The 20,352-nt window shown below is 35.4% G+C and overlaps 1 protein-coding gene across 1 annotated transcript in view; it reads left to right on the top strand.

The window, feature by feature from the left end:
* OTOGL (otogelin like) overlaps positions 1 to 20,352 on the top strand; it is a 183,932-nt gene that overhangs the window by 149,651 nt on the left and 13,929 nt on the right. The window contains exons 43-51 of the mRNA XM_027842532.1: positions 580 to 794; positions 4,375 to 4,516; positions 6,293 to 6,481; positions 8,878 to 9,090; positions 9,545 to 9,649; positions 11,156 to 11,263; positions 14,508 to 14,609; positions 15,327 to 15,431; positions 15,537 to 15,577. Of these exons, the coding sequence (XP_027698333.1) occupies positions 580 to 794; positions 4,375 to 4,516; positions 6,293 to 6,481; positions 8,878 to 9,090; positions 9,545 to 9,649; positions 11,156 to 11,263; positions 14,508 to 14,609; positions 15,327 to 15,431; positions 15,537 to 15,577 (1,220 nt within the window). The remainder of the gene's footprint in view (positions 1 to 579; positions 795 to 4,374; positions 4,517 to 6,292; positions 6,482 to 8,877; positions 9,091 to 9,544; positions 9,650 to 11,155; positions 11,264 to 14,507; positions 14,610 to 15,326; positions 15,432 to 15,536; positions 15,578 to 20,352) is intronic.

Below are 20,352 nucleotides of genomic sequence, written 5' to 3'. Positions count from 1 at the left end.
TCTCCTCCTCCTCCTTTTCTCCTCCTCCTCCTTTTCTCCTCCTCCTTCCCCCCCTCCTCCTCCTCCCCCTCCTCTTTCCCCTCCTCCTCTTCCTTCCTCTTTTTCTTCTGTCCTCCTCCTCCTCCTTCAACTCCTCCCTTTTCTCCTACCCTCTCCTTTACAGAGTAAGAAACTAAGGCCCAGAGAAGTTAAATGAAGGGCCTTAGAGCACACCAGGGGTAAATGTCAGAGGTGAGACTGGTAAAAGCGTGTGTTTTCTAGACAATTGAAACTTATCATTTGTAATGACAGGGTTATTTTTTTTCTTAGGCCTTCATCAGAACTTTCATTGCCACTTCTTTAAGTGCTGAAATTATCTCTTTCTCCCTTATATCTTACCTTATATTTTCAGGTTTGTGGACATTCTAAGACCTTTTGGGTGTTCTCTCATCCTGGGACCATATTCATCTTATTAAACCCATTTTTCCAAAACCACATATTAAAGTGACCCAATTATCTTCATGATCTTCATGGCTCAGCTATCTTCATGACCTTTTTTCTTGTGACTTGTTTCCAGTAAATGTGATGCCCTCTTTTTAGGTGTTTGCAATGATGACCCAGATGATGATCTAAGGATGCAAAATGGCACTATCATTACAAATTTGGATGACATTGGATTGTTCATTGAAAGCTGGGAAATTGATAAATTATTTGATGTTACAACAAGAAGACCTGTTAGAAATTGTACTGAAGATGATTGTAGTCACTGTGTAGAGCTGCTAAAGAAAACAGCTTTCATTCCGTGCCATAAAAAAGTGAGTTGATACAAATAACAGTAAATTGCCACAACTGAGAATAATAACTAATATATTCCTTTTTAGGTGCTGGTTTCCTATGGAAATCAGAATTATCCTATATCATAGTAAGAAGGATGTCACCTAAAATCCAGTCAATCAGTCAGTGAACATTTATTAAGCACCTACTATGTGCCAGACACTGTGTTAAGCACTAGGGATACAAAGAAAGGCAAGAAATAAAAAGATAAAAACAAATAGTCCCTCATCTCAAGGAGTTTGCAGTTAATGAGGGAGACAAGGGCTTCTTGTATAAGGTAAGATTTCAGCTAAAACTTGAAAGAAGCTAGAGAAGCTAGGAGGCAGAGATGAGGAGGGAGATTTTTTCTGACAAGTGAAATAGTATGGAGGGAGAAGAAAAGAGGGCCCAGGAGAGACTTGGGGGATCCCCACTGTTAGTCCATGAAATTTAGGTGAAGATTCACCAAAGAGAACATAAAAAAAGTCATCAGATAGCTGGGAGGGAACCAGAAAAATATAGAGAGAAGAGAGGAAAAAAGGGTGATCAGCAACAGTGTCAAAGGCTGCTGAGAGGTCAAGAAGGATGAGGATTGAGAAAAGGCCATTCGAATTGCAATTAAGAGATCATTAGTAATTTTGGAGAGAGCATTTTCAATTAAATGATGAGGTCGGAAGTCAGATTGTAAAGAGTTCAGAAGACAGTAAGAGGAAAGTCGATGGATACCTTCTCCAGTTAAGCCACAAAAGGGAGGAGTGATATGGGAATATAGTTAACAGGATGGATGGATCAAGTGAGGGTTTTTTGAGGATGGGGAGTACATGAGTATGTTTTTAGAGAATAAGAAAACATAGCAGAAAGAGAGATATTGAATAGTAGAGAAAGAAGGGTGATAGAAGGTGAAATCTATTGCAGAAGACAGGAAGAAATGGGATCACTTATATATGTAGAAGGGTTTGCATTGGCAAGGAGAAAGCCACTTCTTGCTGTAAAACAGGGGTGAAGGAAGAGATTGTGACCAAAGACATCCAATTCATTTAAGTGTTCATTATAGACTGCTAGGAATGGAACAGGGAAATTTTTGCATTCATATCCTTGTTTTTGTGAGGATGACATCCGAACTATCCCAGAGGGCCTATCCTGCGTATAAAACAGGGGTTCTTAACCTGAGGTTAAGAAGAGAGATCTATGGATAGAATTCAAGTGGTCCAAGCACTTAGATGGGAAAAAATATACCTTTAATTTTCATTAACCTTTGACTGAGATTTAGAATTTCCTTAAATTATGAATAAAAGAAATTTGAGGAGTCCATAGGTTTTACCACTTGGCCAAACGGGTCTATAACACACATATAAAAAAAGTTGAGAAACCATGGTATAACGGAAATGGATTCATTAGTATTGAGAACTCCCAGAAAAGGAAACTCCCTCTACCAATACAGGTCAGCACCTTCTCTGAAAATTATAGTCTTAGAGAGTTACCTAGACTACTGAAAGGGGAAGTGACTTGCTATTTTCACACAATCAATATGTGTCAGAGGCAAGACTTGATTCCACATCCTTCTGGCTTCAAGGCCAGCTCTATTTCTACTTAATCATGAGGGCTTTAAAAAAATAAGAATCACGAATCTCCTTTGATAGTTGTTTTAAAGGTGTGTCTGATTCTTTGTGACCCCATTTGGGGTTTTCTTGGCAAAGGTACTATAATAGTTTGCCATTTCCTGCTCCAGCTCATTTTACAGATGAGGAAACTGAAGCAGAAAAGGTTAAGTGATTTGCCCAGGGTCACATAGTTAGTAAGTGTCTGAGGTTGGATTTAAACTCAGGAAAATGAGTTTTCCTGACTTAAGCTTGGCACTCTATCCACTGTGCCACCTAGCTGCCCCAATCTCCTTTGATAGCCCAATCTAAAAATTGAGATGATTAAAAATTTAATAATTTTCTTAAGAAATTTAGAACATGATGCAGTATGGTGTCATAGATAAAGGGATGGTCTCAGGATCAGGAAGACCTGACTTCTAGTCCTGTCTCTGGCACACACTGTGTGTGTGACTCTGGTCACATTACTTAAACTCTCAGGTCTCCAGACAACTTTCTCAAGCAATGCTATAAGAAATTAAGTTGCAGAGTTGTTAATCTACTTTGGTAGATGGGATTGCCTCTTGGAGTTACATACACCAATAAAATAACAGATCAGGACCAAAATTGAAATAAAAATCCAGAACAAAATCCAGAATAAGCTTGGGCAGCCTGTGTCCTACAGTAGTGTCCATAGAGTGTTAACAATCCTAAAGAAGGTCTCTATTACTTTACCTTGCATGGCAGGCTTATGGGTATACTTAAGGCAAATAAGAGCAGCCCAGTATGAAAAGATGAGAATAGATTACAATATGTGCCATTGAAATAAAAACTCTTCAATAAGGCGATGGATCCATTGTATTTAGGAATTTTGAACAGGACTAGTGTTTAATCTCCCCTTTGCCCATCACCTGCAACTTTGTCACATGCTTAGTATAGTAAATTTTCTGTTTCTAATTTCTTGGGTTTATATGAATTACATATACCCCAAACAACCTATTCTATCTTTAAAATAATAGCAGGGTTAAAGAGTAATTACAAATGAATTTGACATCTAGAATTCAAATGAAAGAATACAGAAAGCAAGATAAAAAAAACCCATCAAATCTAGATTAGGGGAAAATATGGACCATGAAGGAAGAATAACAGGATTTGGACAAGTGAAGAGTGATGGGAATACCATGATAGAAAAGAGAAGAAAGGTAGAAGAGAGGTTAAAAAGGGAAGAGCTAAATTGTTCAGCTTTTAATTTTTTCTTGAATGAGGCACTCTGTAGATGCTGAAAGGGATAAAAACATAATTATGCCCAGACCTGACAAAGTTACATAATTTATTCACAAAGCTCAATATTAACAGTCATTTTTGAAGAATATTTCATAACAAAATTTAATTAATGATACCATGTACAATTAAAGCACATTTCAGGAGCTACACAGCAGATCACAATCTAAGTTAGTGTCTGGAGAAGATAGAACTTGAAAAGGCACAGTATCATAAAGCTGTATGTGTAGATATACTTTTTTTAACCATCTCTTTTCTAGCATGAAGATGAGTATATGTGAAATGACCTAGGCAATAAATATCTTACCTAATATGCATTTTCTATTACCATAAACCAAAGACAACTTAATGTTTTCAACTATCTGATCATCTGTTTTGGGTCTATGATGCTTCAGTGGAGGGGGGGAGTCTTTAACCTTTTTTTTTTTTTTGGCATGGACCCCTTTCGCAGTCTGGTAAAATCTATGAGCTATTTCTTAGAATAATGTTTTTAAATGCACACAATACAGAAGAAACCAATTATATTTAAATACAGCTATTAAAATATTAAAAAAATAAGTTCGTGGATTCTAGGTTTAGAATGCCTATACTAAAAGGATCAATAATGAATTTTTACTTGCAATACATGGATGCAACTCAAAGCAATCTCAGTGCAATTAGAGTCCTACGTAGCATCAACTAAAGCATCTCACTTTGCCTCCTGCCCCCAATACTCCATTTCTAGATTTTGCCAGAAGAGTTTTGTGAGAAGATGTGGATCAACTATACATATTTTTGGAAGCATGAATGTGACGTACTGTCTGCATATGTAGCTCTGTGCAACAAATATGATATCTGCATTCAATGGAGAACATCAGATTATTGTTGTAAGTAATCAGGACAGAGTTATTCTCCAAACACATAGTAGGCCCATAGAAATGCTTTTCTAAAACAAGTGATGCTATTTCTAAAATAACATTCCATCTTTCAGCATAAAAACTTAAAAAAAAAACTTTCAAAAATTCTGCCTTTGTCATCTCGCTGCTAATCAGCAAAAACTGTAAAATACGGTAGAAATGGATTTACTCAGTCTAAGCCTTATGCAGTCCTGCTTAATTTTTTTTCTTTGAAATGGAAGATTTAACCTTAATTATGTTTGCAATGATTTTCTCTCTCTTCTGGCTAAAAAAATGGATGTAATCCTGAAGCATATTTCAAGTATGCCTACTCCTGACTGTATTTAGCAGACTCTGCAGCCTTTATTTCCTGCCGGATGCAAATTACATTGAAACTATGTGTTAGATGCCCATTATTCACATTTCATTTAGACAAAACTGGATCAAGCTAAAACGTGAATAGCTGAGAGCAACTTCTATTTCTTTTTTCAACTGTCACAGAACTTAGCTTAGTGCTGGAAATGGATGCTCAATACCTACTTGGTGATCGATTTCTTTGCGATGCTTCTTAATACCGGAGAATACATATGTTTCAACTTCAGTACTTCAAGGATTTGTAATTTCCTTAATGTGGATTCTCTCTCCACTGAGGCAGATTGTAACTCTTCCATGATTTAGAAGATGATATTCAGAAATGACTGTGGCTAAAAAATATATCACTTTGATGTCAGTTTGGTATTAACTCTCTAAACTTAGCCAAACCTCTCTCAGTTGGCTAGACCTGTCAAAATTTGCATTGCACTGAAGTATTTTTCAACAGCCCAAGCAGGGCCAGTTCTATGCCATGATAAAACACTGAAGACAGGCTTTAGTAAAGGAATATCAGTTAATAATAATAATGATTGTGATAATAATAACAATAATAATAGCAAGTATTTATAAAGTGCTTTACCATTTGCAAAGCACTTTATAGGCATCATCACATTTGAACCTCACAACAACCTTGTAAGGAAGGTGCTATCATTATTCCCAGTGAACAAAAGAAGAAACTGAGGCTGACAGGTTCAGTGACTTGCTCCAGGTCATACAGTGATTATGTATCACAGGAGACACTTAGACTCTGATCTTGCTGGATATAAGGATAGGTCTCTACCACTATAGAAATGGTGTCAAACTCAAATGGATTAGTGGCTACTAATCCATCCAGGGCTGAATATTTGCTTAATTTAAAAATGTAATATTAACTATATTTTATTGTATTTTTACTTATTTCATTAAATATTTCCCAATTACATTTTAATCTGGTTCAGGCTGCATTCAGGAGTGTTACGGGCTGCACAGGGCCAGTGGATTGTATAGTTGAAACCTCTGTACTACAGCATGCTGGCTCTCAACCACACAAATTTGTTTCAGTGAAAAATTGATTCCATTTTTCCAAGAATTTAAATCAATCATTTTCTTTTTTTATCACTAGAATGATCACCAGTTAAATGGAAGTTCCTTGAGGTCAGGGACATTTCATTATTTCATTGGTATCCCTAGCACCTACAACAGGGATTTAGATATACAACTTGCTAACTTTTTAAAGAAATTATGACTTGTCTTTGACTTCACAATAGTTATTTATCACTGACTGAAAATTGCCAGATTTCACTAAAGGTTATACTGTCATTTCACATGGGAAAAATAGTTAAATGAGTGCTTAATAAATGTATATTCTTTTGAATTGAATGGCATCACCCTCAAACTCTGTACTTTTACCTACAGCTTTGAGTTGTCCTGAAGGGATGGAATATCGGCCTTGTGTTCAATCTTGTACAGCCAAAACATGTCAGAACAAATGGTTCTTTGAAGAAGAGTCATCTTGTCAACATTTAAGAGAAGACTGTGTGTGCACAAATGGAACCGTTCTTTACAGGCCAGACTCTATTCTTTGTATTCAAGAAGAAAGATGTGGTGAGTAGCAGTACAAAGAGATTTTGCAAGCATTTCATTTTAAAAACTAATTAAATTAACTTTTTCTTCTCTAGAACACTTAGGAATAGACTTGGAGCCAATGGAGAAAAAAGTGGGGAAAAAAAAAGAATGAAGGTGGGGACAGGAAAAAACATTTCTTTGATATGACTTTAAATGAGGTAGAAGCTTGATTAGCTTCAAAGGTGAGATGTTTTCTTCTCAGCCTCACATCTAAATACAAGATATTTTGTCTACTTCTCAAGTCATTTTTTCTTCATTATGTCAGCAGATAAAAATAGTACAAAATGAAGGACCTTGCGACTCAGCATTGTATGTATTAAACCATTAATTTTATGAATCTCTCATCTTTTCTAGGTTTTGTAGAATCAGGTTTCAGATTATCATAGATAATGATCACAAATTTAGAACTAGAAGGAACCTTATAGTTCATCCATACAACCCATTCATTTTAGAGATGAAGAAACTGATAACCAAACAGTTTCAATGACTTATATAAGGTCACACGGTGCCATTGGTAGGATTTGAGCTCAGGTTTTCCTGACTCTTAAATTCAGCACTCTATTCACTTCACTATACTACCCCTCCTGGGGTTAGATGGTCAAATGAGATGAACAACTGGGATGTAGCTATTGAATGACAAATTAGGGAGGAAGTATGTTGGAAATGAAATGCACATTAGAAACAAGCTTGACATTTTAAAAATTGTGTACACAAGAGAAGATAAAACCCATGGCCACACTCTGTTGAACATATAGGTGTGGCCATGCATGTTCCCTTTAGGGTTAGTAAAATTGGGCAACAATGATGCACATTCAACACTGGGGAAAGCGAAGGCTGATTTGCTTTTGGAGTCTCTACTTCTGTCAATGTGTCAAAAGGCTCACACTTTTTCTATAATAAAACTTCTATAAAAAAGAAAAATAAAATATCTACATTGTAGATGTGATTTTGTGTTTATATAGTGTTTAACAGCTTACAAAGCCCTTTCCCTACATAATTTTATTTTATTGTCACAAAAGTTATATAAGGTAGATGTTAGTATTTATTAGCATATCTATTTCACAGATAAGGAAGCTGAGGCTTAGAGTGATTAAATGATCTACTCATGGTTACATGGATACTAGTCAGTGTAGCAGAACCTGATTTCAGGTCCTCTGACTCTGAAGCAAGTTTTCATTTCATTATACAATAACTTCCTAATTGTAATCATTACTTAATTATGCAATAATAAAGGTAACAAAGCACTTTACATATATGATGTGTTCCAAACATCTTAGTGTAGTTTGGGATATACTGAATTATCTCCTTGGATTATCATAACAATTCATAGAAGTATTATTATCACCCCCATTTTACTGATGAGAACCATGAGCCTCTCAGAGGCCTGGAGTCACCCAGCCTTGAAGTCAGGTCTCAGCTCTCAGTCAACTAAACCATTGTGGCACTAAAATATTTATTTTTTTTTTTTACAGAAGAGGTACCATGACCTTAAAAAATTAAGATCATTTTCTCCTTATTTCTAGTTCTGTTTATTTGTAGCAATTTGTCATTTTCAAAATATCAGTTTCATAGATTTAGGGAGAAAGCATGGAAGGATGGAAAGAAGGCCAGATTTAGAGTTAGAGCTTCTGGGTTTAAATCCTGGTTTTATATTTCAGGTTTGACCTTGGACAAGTCATATAACCTTTACAAGTTTCAGTTTCCTTATCTATGATGTAAAAACGTTATACTAGATGATCTCGAGCTCTAAATCTGTGAGTCTATGATCCTATAATTCTTAAGTGGAATGAATTAGATTCACTAAACCTGACAACCCCACTCCCTCATTTTACAGACAAGGAAACTGAGGCCCAAAAGGTTAAATTACTCTCACAGGTTCATGCAGAAAGAAAAGAGCAGAGCTGTGATTTACTATGACTTTCTTGGTAAAATAAAAATTGATTAAATTATAAAATTAAAATGCATATGGAAAAAAAGATAAGACTTTAGGATCAGAAGTGGTGAAATAATAGCTGGTATCTGTATAATCTTTAAAGTTGTGAAAAGTACTTCTGCTTTGACCATTATACAGCCATGAGACAGGCACTGTACATATTACTCTAAACACAGGTTCAGGGAGGATGGCTGATTTGTCCATTACACTGCTTAAAAATGTCAGAGGCAGGATTCAAACCCATGTTGTTCTGACTCCAAGGCCAGTACTCTTTTCTTCTAGACAACACCTTATCTCTTTTATAAAGCTTAGGTAGGGAACTTGAGCTGATGACATTGCCTTCTGAACCTACATTAGAATGTAGAACTAAACCCTGTAGATGGATTTTTTTCTTTTGTAGTAGTCAGATCAGAGCAGTTGTAACACCATTTATTTCTATTAGCATGCACTGACAGTAAGGGCCAACCCCGCTCTCCTGGAGAAGTTTGGAATGGGTCAGAGGAAGGGTGCTGCCTTTATCAGTGTTTGGAAAATGGAAACGTGATTCCTCTGGAGCCTGACTGTAGTGAAGAGTTGTCACCAACTTGTGAAAGAGAAGGAGAAGTGGTCATCACCATCACAGACATTCAGTCCTGCTGTCCAAAGAAAGTGTGTGGTATGTGTGTGGCAGGTGGATTTTGGCTTCCCAAGGAAAGTGGGCATTCCTTCTGGGAAAGTAGGTGTTCATCGGCTCCTTATGTTGCTTCTGTTTTATGTGACACTAGCATTTAGGCACTTATCTTTGGGCCTGTCCTCAAGGCCAGCTCTGCTGTCCAAAAGCAAGTCTTGCAGTAGCTTGTTTCTAATTGTTACTTAAAAGAAAAACATTCACATTCAGAAATGAGTTTTTTATATGATCATTAATGAATGACAATCCAGATGTCCTGAAATGACCTTCATTTTTTGAACTGTGATATCTGAGGATATTTCCTCTTCATTTTCCATTCTGCTTATTTGAGGGGAGGGGTGTAAGTACATGTTAGAAATAACTTGTGCCTCCAGGTTAGAATGGGATGAACTACTCTTACATTCATCAAAGTCTAGACCTCATTTCTTTTTTTTCCCCTCAGACTGTGACATGACTTTGTGTGAAACTGAGATTCCAACTTGCAAAAGTACTGAAAAATTATTTGTAGGTTACAGCCCGCTTCACTGCTGCCCACAGTACCAGTGTGGTAAGTAAAACCTCAAGGTATACACATGCACACATGTATACACACACACACACAAATACAACATGCATGCACCATGTGTATAACACACAATGCATATACACATCACCAATATACATGTACAATGATACATACATACACATGTACAATATGTACATACCTATACCAAGAAAAAATATTAAAACAGATTTGTGTATGTATATATTCACCTATGCATACAAACACACACACACATATATACACACATACACTATTCAGAAATATATGTATAAATACATATTATACACACCTATATGCATAAATATACACATGCAACATAATGTACAATATTGATGCATGTACAACAATATACATAGACACAAATACATATGCATGTCATGAAGTACAGCACCACATACAAATACATGTACATATGCATCATGTACATATAAGCATACATTATGTGTACATACAGACATACGTATACATGTAAATATACAATATACCTTGGGGGGACATGGGCAAGGGTCATGGGCAGACATACTTGGATTGTGATCTCTATCAGTGGAAGGAACTCTCAAATCTGAGAGATCACAGATCCATTTGAAGTATAATATAGATGTGTATATATATGTATATATACATATGTGTACTAAGTATAATAATGTACAGGTATTGTGTATAACTTACACATGTACATATGTTACATTACATGCATATCCATATATTTTATATATGTATTAGTATACATGGCTAAAGATATCCCACATATACATATAGGACAATACATTTCTATAATTAGATATATAGATTTATATGTACATATATACATAGACATAGATATATCCCATGTATAGGGTATAAATGTATTTATGTATATATACAGAGTTTCTCCAAAGTCTTAGTGTAGTTTAAAGCTATTAAAACCATTAAATATTTAAAGTATTTAATTTATTAAGGCTATTATGTATCTACATATCTGTTTAAGTAAGTGAAATGCACCATCCAATCAGAGTAGTGGATTCTTTTGTCATTCTTTGTAATACTTAGGAATCTCTATAAAGCAAGATCTGTTTATTTTTCTAAGGACAATTTTATCTTATTTTTTACAATTTACTTTAGGCATATAGAAATCTTACATGTTTCTACTAATACTAGAATCTGTAAAACTAGTTAATCATCATGATGCTGACATTAAACTAATATTGCAATGACTAATCACAATATTAGTCTCAGAAAAAAAAAGAGAAGGAAACATATCTCCTTTCCCTGGGTAGAGGTGGATGACTGTGGGTGCAGAATATTGCATATGATTTGTTGGTCAAGTACTGTTCAAATTTGTCTATGTTACATAGTGATAGAGTATATTGGAAAAGAATTCTGATATAATGATAGGGAAATTAATAAAAGTTGTTATTTGGGAAATTACTATTTTTTGAATCCAAAGAAAAATAAATAAAATGATCTTGCCTTATTTTAGCATTACTGTACCTTTTTTTTTTAAAACAAAATTTATTTGTCTTTCTGTAGAATGTGACGCTTTGGCTTGTCCTGATGCTCCACAATCAGAGTGCAGGCAAGATCAATTGGAGATTCAAGTTCAGCAGGGAGAACCTTGCTGTTTTTCCCCTTTTTGTGGTAAGACATTTTTAGTACATTGTACTTGCAGGAAGGAAAAAAGAGGTTAGGGACATCTTCATGTGATAATGATTTTATAAAGCTTGTTGTTACCTAGTATTTTGATCTTTCATTTCAGGGTTGTCTGCATAAAGCTGTTAGAACCAGTGAACTCTTTTCACATCTACCTCTAAAATGTCAACAAAGTAGATTTACAGCTATAAATATACCTGAGCTAACTTATACCAATTGTTATGACCTTCCTATAAGGCAAGGATACTAACTTGAATTGATGAATTAAGTTTTTTTTATAAAAGTTCTTCAAAATATTCAGGGTTTCTTTTGTAATCTGATTTATTTTATTTTATGGATTTAAAAGTAATATTCTGAAAAAGGCTCCCTATTCTTCACCAGACTGTCCAAACAGTCCACAACACACAAAAAAGCTAAGAACTCCTGGCTTCACTAGTAAAAGCTAGAAACTGAATGAAAATGAGTAGAAATAGTAAAATAATGGTTTTTTTGTTTATATACTGTTGCGATGTAATATCTACATTTTAAAGAAAATTTTTGTAGATTACCTGGAAGGGCCAAGTTGCTTGGAAGAAAAGGCATTTTTATAAGATATGACACTCCAGAGCTGTCTTTATATCTTAATTATTAGATAACTATGATGTAAGCTATAACCATCTTTTGTGAGAAAGACACAAAGCATGATTCTGTCAGTAGAGATATAATTTCTGCTTTACTAATGAGAACCTGAAAAATGAGAGCCCTTAACTCCTGTTAATTTTTCTCAAAGATGAAAAAATGCATTTTTAAGCAATGTTTGTCTTTATGATACAATAGATATATGAAAACTTATATTTGGAGTATCCAAAGGGATTGAGGCAATTACAAAAGATAAAATAAAAAAGTTTGATTATAAGAACCTAAAATCTTTACACAAAGAAAATTAATGTGTCTAGGATAAGAAGAGAAGTGATTGAATGGGAAAAGATCTTTGTATCAAATTTCTCTAATAAGGATTGTAATCCAAGATATAAAAAACAATGCATAGATATGTATGTATATGTATACAAACATATATGTATGTATGTGCATATACCTATATGCACATGTATACACACATATATATCCATACTAAAAATCTATTGTGCAATAGATAAGTGGTCAAATGATATGAACAAATCATTCTCAAAAGAAGCATTGTGAATTATTAACAGTCATATGAAAAAAATGCTTCAAATAACCAAAAATAAAGGAGATATAAATCAAAATAACCCTGAGGTTTCTCTTAAAACACTGCAAACTGGCAAAGATGGCAAAAGACGAGAATAGTCATTTTACATGGCTTATGGGGAAATAAGCACATTAGTGCATTGTTGGTGGAGCTGTAAATCAGTATCTATTTTGGAAAGCAATTTGAACTTACACAGATTAAGAGACCAAGTTATCTATATCTCTTGACCCAGAGATTCCATTACTAGGTTTATATCCCAAGGAGGCCATTGATAAGAAGAAAATCCCCAAACACACCAAAATATTTATAGCAACACTTTTTTTTGGTGATAGCAAAGAATTGAAAAAAAAAAAGTATCTGCCCATTGGTTGGGGAATGTCTAAACCAATTATGTTACATCAATGTAAGAGAATATTATTGAGCCGTAAAAAATGATAAATGTGATTAATACAGAAGCATCTATATGGACTGATGTAGGGTAAAATAAGCAAAGCCAAGACAACAATATGCACAATGCCTACAACAACGTAAACAGAAAGAACTCCACAAGTAAATGAATGTTGGAAAATTATAGAACAAGTATGGTTCAAAAAAAAAAAAACAGAGAGAAATGAGAAGACACCCCTCTGTAGAAATGGGAAGTTCATTGTAGTTGCATGTATTTTTGGACTTATTCAATGTATTGATCAGTTATGGTGATTTTTTTCATCTTCTTTCTCTTTCATCTTTAAAAAAATACTCTGGGATGGATCTCTGGGAGGGGGAGGGAGAGGAAAATGGATACTGAGGAAAATTATGGTGAGGACATCTAAACTTGTTAAAAAAGAAAGCATAATGTAATATATACAGTGTGGTAGGCTAATAATTCTCAATATAAAATAAATATTAATATATTAAAATTATTAATAAATAATATAGTTACCTTATATTTCATAAAGTTCAAATAGAAACCTTTCTAGGACAAGTCCTACATGCTTAATGTTCAGTGGATTCTGAATAATTGCTTTTTTATAATTGAATATCAGTGTCATCATATCAGTGCTTCTTCTGTAGGTTCACTGAAAGTATTTTTGACACAATTCCATTATGAGACAGGATGATATATACGTCATTCTATTTCCGAGTGGTTTTAAATGCTTCTACTTTGTCTCTGTATTTTGAAAATTTTTCATGCCACATAGCTTGGAAATGATGTGTGTTTGGTTTTGTGATACCTCTTACAAACATTGTTCTTAAGTTTTCATAGATTAGTGTTTGTCCCAGTGATTGTAGGCAGCAATTTGCTCCTTGATAATGTTCTGATTAAGCAGGTGTGTTGGCTAATGCCTGTAATGCCTGTTAGTGAGCAGGCTGGGGGATGGTTTGAGTTTGGGTGTTCTGAGTTGCAGCGAGCTAAGCTGATGGGGAGCCAGCTCAGCATTAAGATGGTGAGTTAATGGTGTGGGGAGCATCAGGTTGCCTAAGAGAGAGCAAACCAGCCCAGGTTGGATAATGGAGCAGCTCAAAACTCCTCTGCTGGTTCAGGGCTGGTGTCAGACCCTTGATTGGTCCCTGCAGCCCTGGCCTATGTAAGATAGAGACCCTGTCTTAAAAAAAAATCTGGCTCTAATACAGTGTATTCGTAGAATGCTAAAGAATACTTGAGAGGGGGGTTGTATTAGTGGCACAGTGATTTGTTGTCTGCTAGCTAGCTTGTGGCTGTATAAATAGTGCTTTTTAATACTAATATTAACCAAACACCAAATGTTTTACCTGCTAAAAACTTCAATTGCTTTTATTTTTCCTTACGCAAACTCTGTACACCTTCTTTTGAGCATATTTTTCAAGAAAGTTGTGAAGTAATAATCAAAAATTTTAAAAGCATTTTTAAGCACCTGTTGTATGCTAGGACCTTTACTAAATGCTACTCATATAAATACAAAGAATGAAGCAATCCTGACATGCAAGGACTTTACGTTCTAATAACTTAGAGTGCCTTTAGTACAAATTTTCTCTTTGGTGATTTTCGGTCTTTACCTCCAGTTTGTGAACCTTGCACTGAGCCTATTCCACTGTGCATGGAGGGAGAATTTCTCACTGTGGATCTCAATACCACACATCATTGTTGCCCTCAGTATTACTGTGGTAAGTCCATTTTAACTAAAAGATTATCATGTGTTTAGCTTTTGCTGTTGATTCAGACAACTTGAATATTGAAAGAAAATAGAATTAGATGTTTGCTGTGAGACCAGCATAATGTATATATGTGTGTATACACATATACACACTTACATATATACATACAGAACACATAACACACAACAAATACATGCACATACATATATGTATACATGCATGTATATATACATATGTACACATACATATACATACACACATTCACACATGTATATGTTCCATACCTGATTTCTGCAGGTACAGGTTAACTACATTTTTTTGGATATCTAACTTGGGCTGTAGCTCAGCTACCTAAACTGGATCTTCAATTCCCAGATGAACTGTGAGTGAGGGTCTCATATCTAGCTGAGTTCCCAAACCTTTCTCTTCCCATCTCTCTCACCCGCTGCCACTATTTCCCTAGGAAGCCTCATGAGTTTTATCTGGCATAGATATTAGAGCTACCACACCATCTATGAATGATTTTATTTGTTCCCACTGAGAAGGAATGTGGTGTCTGAACAATAGTGTAAATAGCTTAGTTTTGGTCTAATGTGAACTGATTAAGGGCCCTTTTCATTAGGGAAGATCTTTGAGAGTTGACTGCAAGAGGAACAGCAGATTTATGGATAGAATTCATCTAGATGCATGTTATTATTTTTGTTTTTCTTTGTTTTTTGCTTTTAGTCTGTGAGGAGAATCTTTGCTCCCCACCTCTACTTAACTGTCCAGAGGACAGGCACCTTGTGAAAGAAAATGTATCAGGACAATGCTGTCCAGAGTGGCGTTGTGGTAACTAACCTTGATCTTTGGGTACTTTAATGTACCAATATGTTAATGTGTTTCACATTAATTTATTTTGATTGATGTTAACATATTGGTTTTTCCCCTCTTTAGAATGTAGCTGTGAAAAGATTGTTATGCCAACTTGTAATGTGGTAAGGACACTTGTTTTGGATTGGGTTATATAAAAAGTTAAGATAGTTTGTTCTTCCTATCTTTTGTTTTTTTTTTTTTGTTTTTTTCTTGAATTCTTCTGAGAGGCAGATGATAAGGGGTCAATTTGTATTCTAACACCAAAAACCAAATGAGACGAATGATAGCTAATATTCATATAATGCTTTAAGTTTACAAAATGCTTTCTATTCTTATATCATTTGAACTTCACAGCAGCCCTTGTAGTAGATGCCATTATTTTCTCCATTTTGTAGAAAAGGAAACTGAGGCTCAGAGGTTAAGGAACTCCCGGTGTCACCCAGTTTCTAAGTGTCTGAGGCAGGATTTGAACCCAGAGCTTCCAGACTCTGAGTCCAAGACTCTAGCTATCTGCTATGCCACACTGACTCTATCATGCCCCTTTCTTATATCATTTAAAGTTCAGTTTGTACATTTATAATAATGCTTTTAGAAAAGGAGAAGGGTACCTCATTAATTTCAAAGATAACTAAAACTATTAGCCTTAATAATGCATCTAGATTAAAATATGACTATGAAAATATAAATATCTTCATAGGCAAAGGAAACATTTTAAAGAGGCCTTTAAGTGTAGAGACCCCAAAATGAATATTCATAGTATGAGGCCAAGATAGAAACATGTGGAATGAGTGAGGAATATTTGGAGCTTTTTGCAAGTCATCTTTGAAAGTGTTAGGGACAGAGATTGGATTGATGATTCCATTGCTACAGGGAACTCTCAGGTGAGAAAACTCCCTTTACCAGTGCAGGTCTGCACCTTCTCTGTAAGTTCCAGTCTTAGAGAGTTACCTGGCACTTAGAGATTAAGTGACACGCCCAGGGTCACTTAGCAAGTATGTGCCAGAGTTGGGACTTGAACCCAGGTCTTCCTGGCTCTGAAGTTAGCTTTCTATCCATCCCAGTGGTGTCAAACTCAGATAGAAAAGGGGGCCATTAAACCTTAGATAAGGATCCCTGCGGGCTGCACATTGACATAGAAAACCACATGTTAACATTATTTTATGTTCTACTATATTTTTATTTATTTTTTAAATATTTCATTAAATATTTAAATATTTCAATTAAATATTTTAAAATATATTTAAATATTTAAATATCTGGTTCGAGCAGCTTTCAGGAGTGTTGTGGGCCGCATGCAGCCTGTGTGCTGTGTAATTGACACCTTTACACTATACCAAGCAATATTTTAAGAGATTTTTTTTCCTTAAAGAAAGAATTTATTTTTTAAAAATTAATTAATTAATTTTTAGTTTTCAACAATAACTTCCATAAGCTTTTGAGTTTTAAATTTTTTTCTCCCTTCCTCCCTGCCTCCCTCCCCAAGATGGTGTGCAATCTGATACAGGTTCTACATGTACATTCCTATTAAGCATATTTTCACATTAGTTATGTTGTAAAGAAGAATTAGACCCAATAGGAGGAACCACAAGAAAGAAGAAACAAAACAAAACAAAGGGGAAAAAAATAGCAAATAGTATGCTTTGATCTGCATTCAAACTCCATAGTTCTTTCTCTGGATATGGACAGCGTTTTCCATAATGAGACTTGTGGAGATGTCTTAGATTCTTGCATTGCTTAGAAGAGCTAAGTCTGATATTAAATTTTTTTAAATTATAAAATTAATATTGCTTTTAGAGGTTATTCTAAGTGAAACCATGATTCTTGATGTGTTCTTTAAATAGAATTATGGGATTTAGAACTGGAAGAGAACATAGTCCAATTCTTTTATGTGACATAAGGGGAAACTTTGGTGCACAAAGGTCAATTGTCTTAACAAGTTAAATAAGTGTGTGAGCTGTGATTTGAACTCAAGTGTCCTGACTCCATATCCAGTGTTCTTTGCAATACATCAGATCTTTAAAAGTTAGCCTTTGTGTGTTGTTCAGTTGTTTTCAATTGTGTCTGACTCTTCATGACCCCGTTTGGGGTTTTCTTGGCAAAGGTAATGGAGTGCTTTGCCATTTCCTTCTCCGGCTCGTTTTACAGATGAGGAAACTGAGGCAAACAGGGTTCAGTGACTTGCCCAGGGTCGTACAGCTAGTAAGTGTTTGAGATCAGATTTGAACTCAGGAAGAGGAATCTTCCTAACTTATGGCCTGGCACTCTATCCACTGCACCACCTAACTCTCCCACCCCTCTTTGTAATGAATGATCTTATAACGTTGGAGGAAAGGACATATCCCTGAACCTGTAGATTAATAATATTTCAAGTGGAGAAATTTTATTTAATTTCCTGAATTTTACATAATTATAACTGGCTGAGCTGTGTTTCCAGGAATATTAAGCAGTTTTGGTATCAACTTTATCTCTTTTTTGGACAGTGTAGCTTCACTCACTAAGTCATTAGAGTATTAAGTTCCATGAAAACAAGGACCATGTAGCTAAATTTAACATTGTTTCAAACTGTACAAGGCAGGCACTAAATGATGACTGATTGCCTCATGGAGTATTGTTTACATATTAGACACTTAATTTTGAATAAACACATGTAATGTTATGTACACATTGGATACTTAATGTTGATTGAACATTGAATTAATCAAATTCATTCTTTGGTAATAATACACACTGCCTTACATGGGTATAACATGTTTAACTTTTGCAAAGTGCTTTGGCATCGTTGAATTATCTCATATGTATAACCTCCAAAAAGTCCTACTTAGATGCTTCTTCATGGTGTGGAAGAGATTCTCAGTTCTTAAAGACTGCCTCTCAGGGGCAATCTCTGACAGGTTCATTCTGGAAAAGCTTTACATCCATCAGAGGATGTCTGCTTTCTGAGGACTACCTTAGCTAATTGTAGAGAATGTTGTCACCAGTGGGCTACCCACATGGAGATGAACTGCTGGGTCACAGCAATCCCTGAAACAAAGGAAAATGCAAATGAATCCACTGTCCTGTGAAGCTTTCCTTCTCTACAGTAGTAGGGATAGAGTAGCAGAAAAGTGCTAGATGGTGCTAAAATTACTCAGCTTTTAGAGTATCTGAATGAACATTAACTGGTGGCCTTCTAAATGTGAGATCCTTGTCCAAGGCATCCCTGCTCAGTGAATGCCTGTGAAGTCCACTGGGTGCCCTGAATCACTTCGTTCTTGATCTTAGTGCTCAAAGTGAAATGAGTAGACAACAGGAAGGTGCAGCTTAATGGAAGGATGGTTCACAGATTCTCCTTGCGAGGCAAATAAGGGAGTTGACAGAGGGATTTTTGTGCCTCTAAAGGTGACAAGAGAAATAATTTCATGGGCATTTGGTCATCTTGTATAGAAATGTTCATGGTGTTTGCAAAAAAAGATCAACATAGCTCCCCGAAGCTTGGCCAGTGGAAAATAGTGGGCAGCTCAGGTAAACAAGTTCTTCTCAGATGCATCAATTCAAGGTGTCCTCAGCAGCTGGCCTTGTTGCTATAGCAAGAGTTTTGAGGATGTGGCTACGTACTTCACCAGGGAGAAATGGAAGCATCATGGCATAGATACTCAGAAGGAGCTCTCTATGCAGCGCTTCTTAAACTGTGATGGGATTGTGAAAAAGCTGGCAACAGTAAAAGGTTTCTGAATGAGTAATGATTAAAAATTAATTAAAAATCAAACTCGTAATGAAGCTGAGGTATTTCTGGCAGCGCTTGCCCATGTTTCATTCTGTAACTTCATTGCAGCCTTGGTTCTGAACATACAACGTGCACACTTAACATTGTGTGTACCATCATGCCTTGCAATGCCAACGAATGCTGCTGAAATGCGAAAAGGGGTCGTAAAGTGGAAAAAGTTTAAGAAGCCCTGCTCCATAGGATGTGTTGCTAGACAATTAAGAAAACCAGGTTTGATAGGGATTTCTAGTCCTCAGACTTGATATAATTTCATATCTGTAGCAATTGGACAAATCATGGATTGTTGATAGTAAGATATAGTACATACCCTCATGGAACTTATAATCTACTAATGGGATTTAGCATATGTAGAAATAAATACAACATAAAATAGGATATAAATACAAAAGGAACACAGAAATAGAGTTCTACATGAGAAAGAAAGCATCTTGAAGTGGAAAGAGTACTGGCCCTGGGGTCAGGGGAATCCCAGCTATGTCACTTATTAGCTATATGACCGTGGGTAGATCACTTAGCCTCTTCTTCCTCAGGTTCCTCATCTCTCATATTGGGATAATAATACTTGTGCTATGTTCTTCTCAGGAATGTAGTGAAGAGAGTTTTATAAACCTTAAAATCTTGTATAACTGTGAATTATAGACCTGAGTTAAAAATCATGTCTCAGATCATACTAGTTGTATGATCCTGACAAGTCGATTAACTTCTCAGCCTCAGGTTCCTCATCTGTAAAAAAAGGGATTGTAATAGCATCTTTATCCCAGGATTGTTGGGAGGATAAAATAAGATATATGTAAATATATGTAAAGCACTTTGCAAATCTTAATGCACTGTGTAAATACTGGCCATTATTTTTATGTAAGATCTGAGGTCTTGAAAAGGAAATGAATGTGTGAGAGATTAGTATTTGAGTCATGAGGGCTGGCTTTATAAAGCAAAAACAAGCCTAGTGGCCTAAAAGAGTTTGGGGCACTTCCAAAAATGCTTTTTGGGTAGTAGTAATAAAAGCAGCTCACTTCATATTTTACGAAGCACTTTCCCTATAATAATCCCCTGGGAGAAGTCAGTATAAATATTCTTATATCTATTTTACTGATGAGAAAACTTAGTCTCAGAGAGTCTGTGATTTTGTAAGTT

Source organism: Vombatus ursinus, unplaced genomic scaffold (genome assembly GCF_900497805.2).
Source record: "Vombatus ursinus unplaced genomic scaffold, bare-nosed wombat genome assembly UNPS02014874.1, whole genome shotgun sequence".
In the NCBI taxonomy this organism is placed as follows: Eukaryota; Metazoa; Chordata; class Mammalia; order Diprotodontia; family Vombatidae; genus Vombatus; species Vombatus ursinus.
Note: the sequence above shows the minus strand (reverse complement) of the source record. Positions and strands in the feature narration are given on the sequence as shown.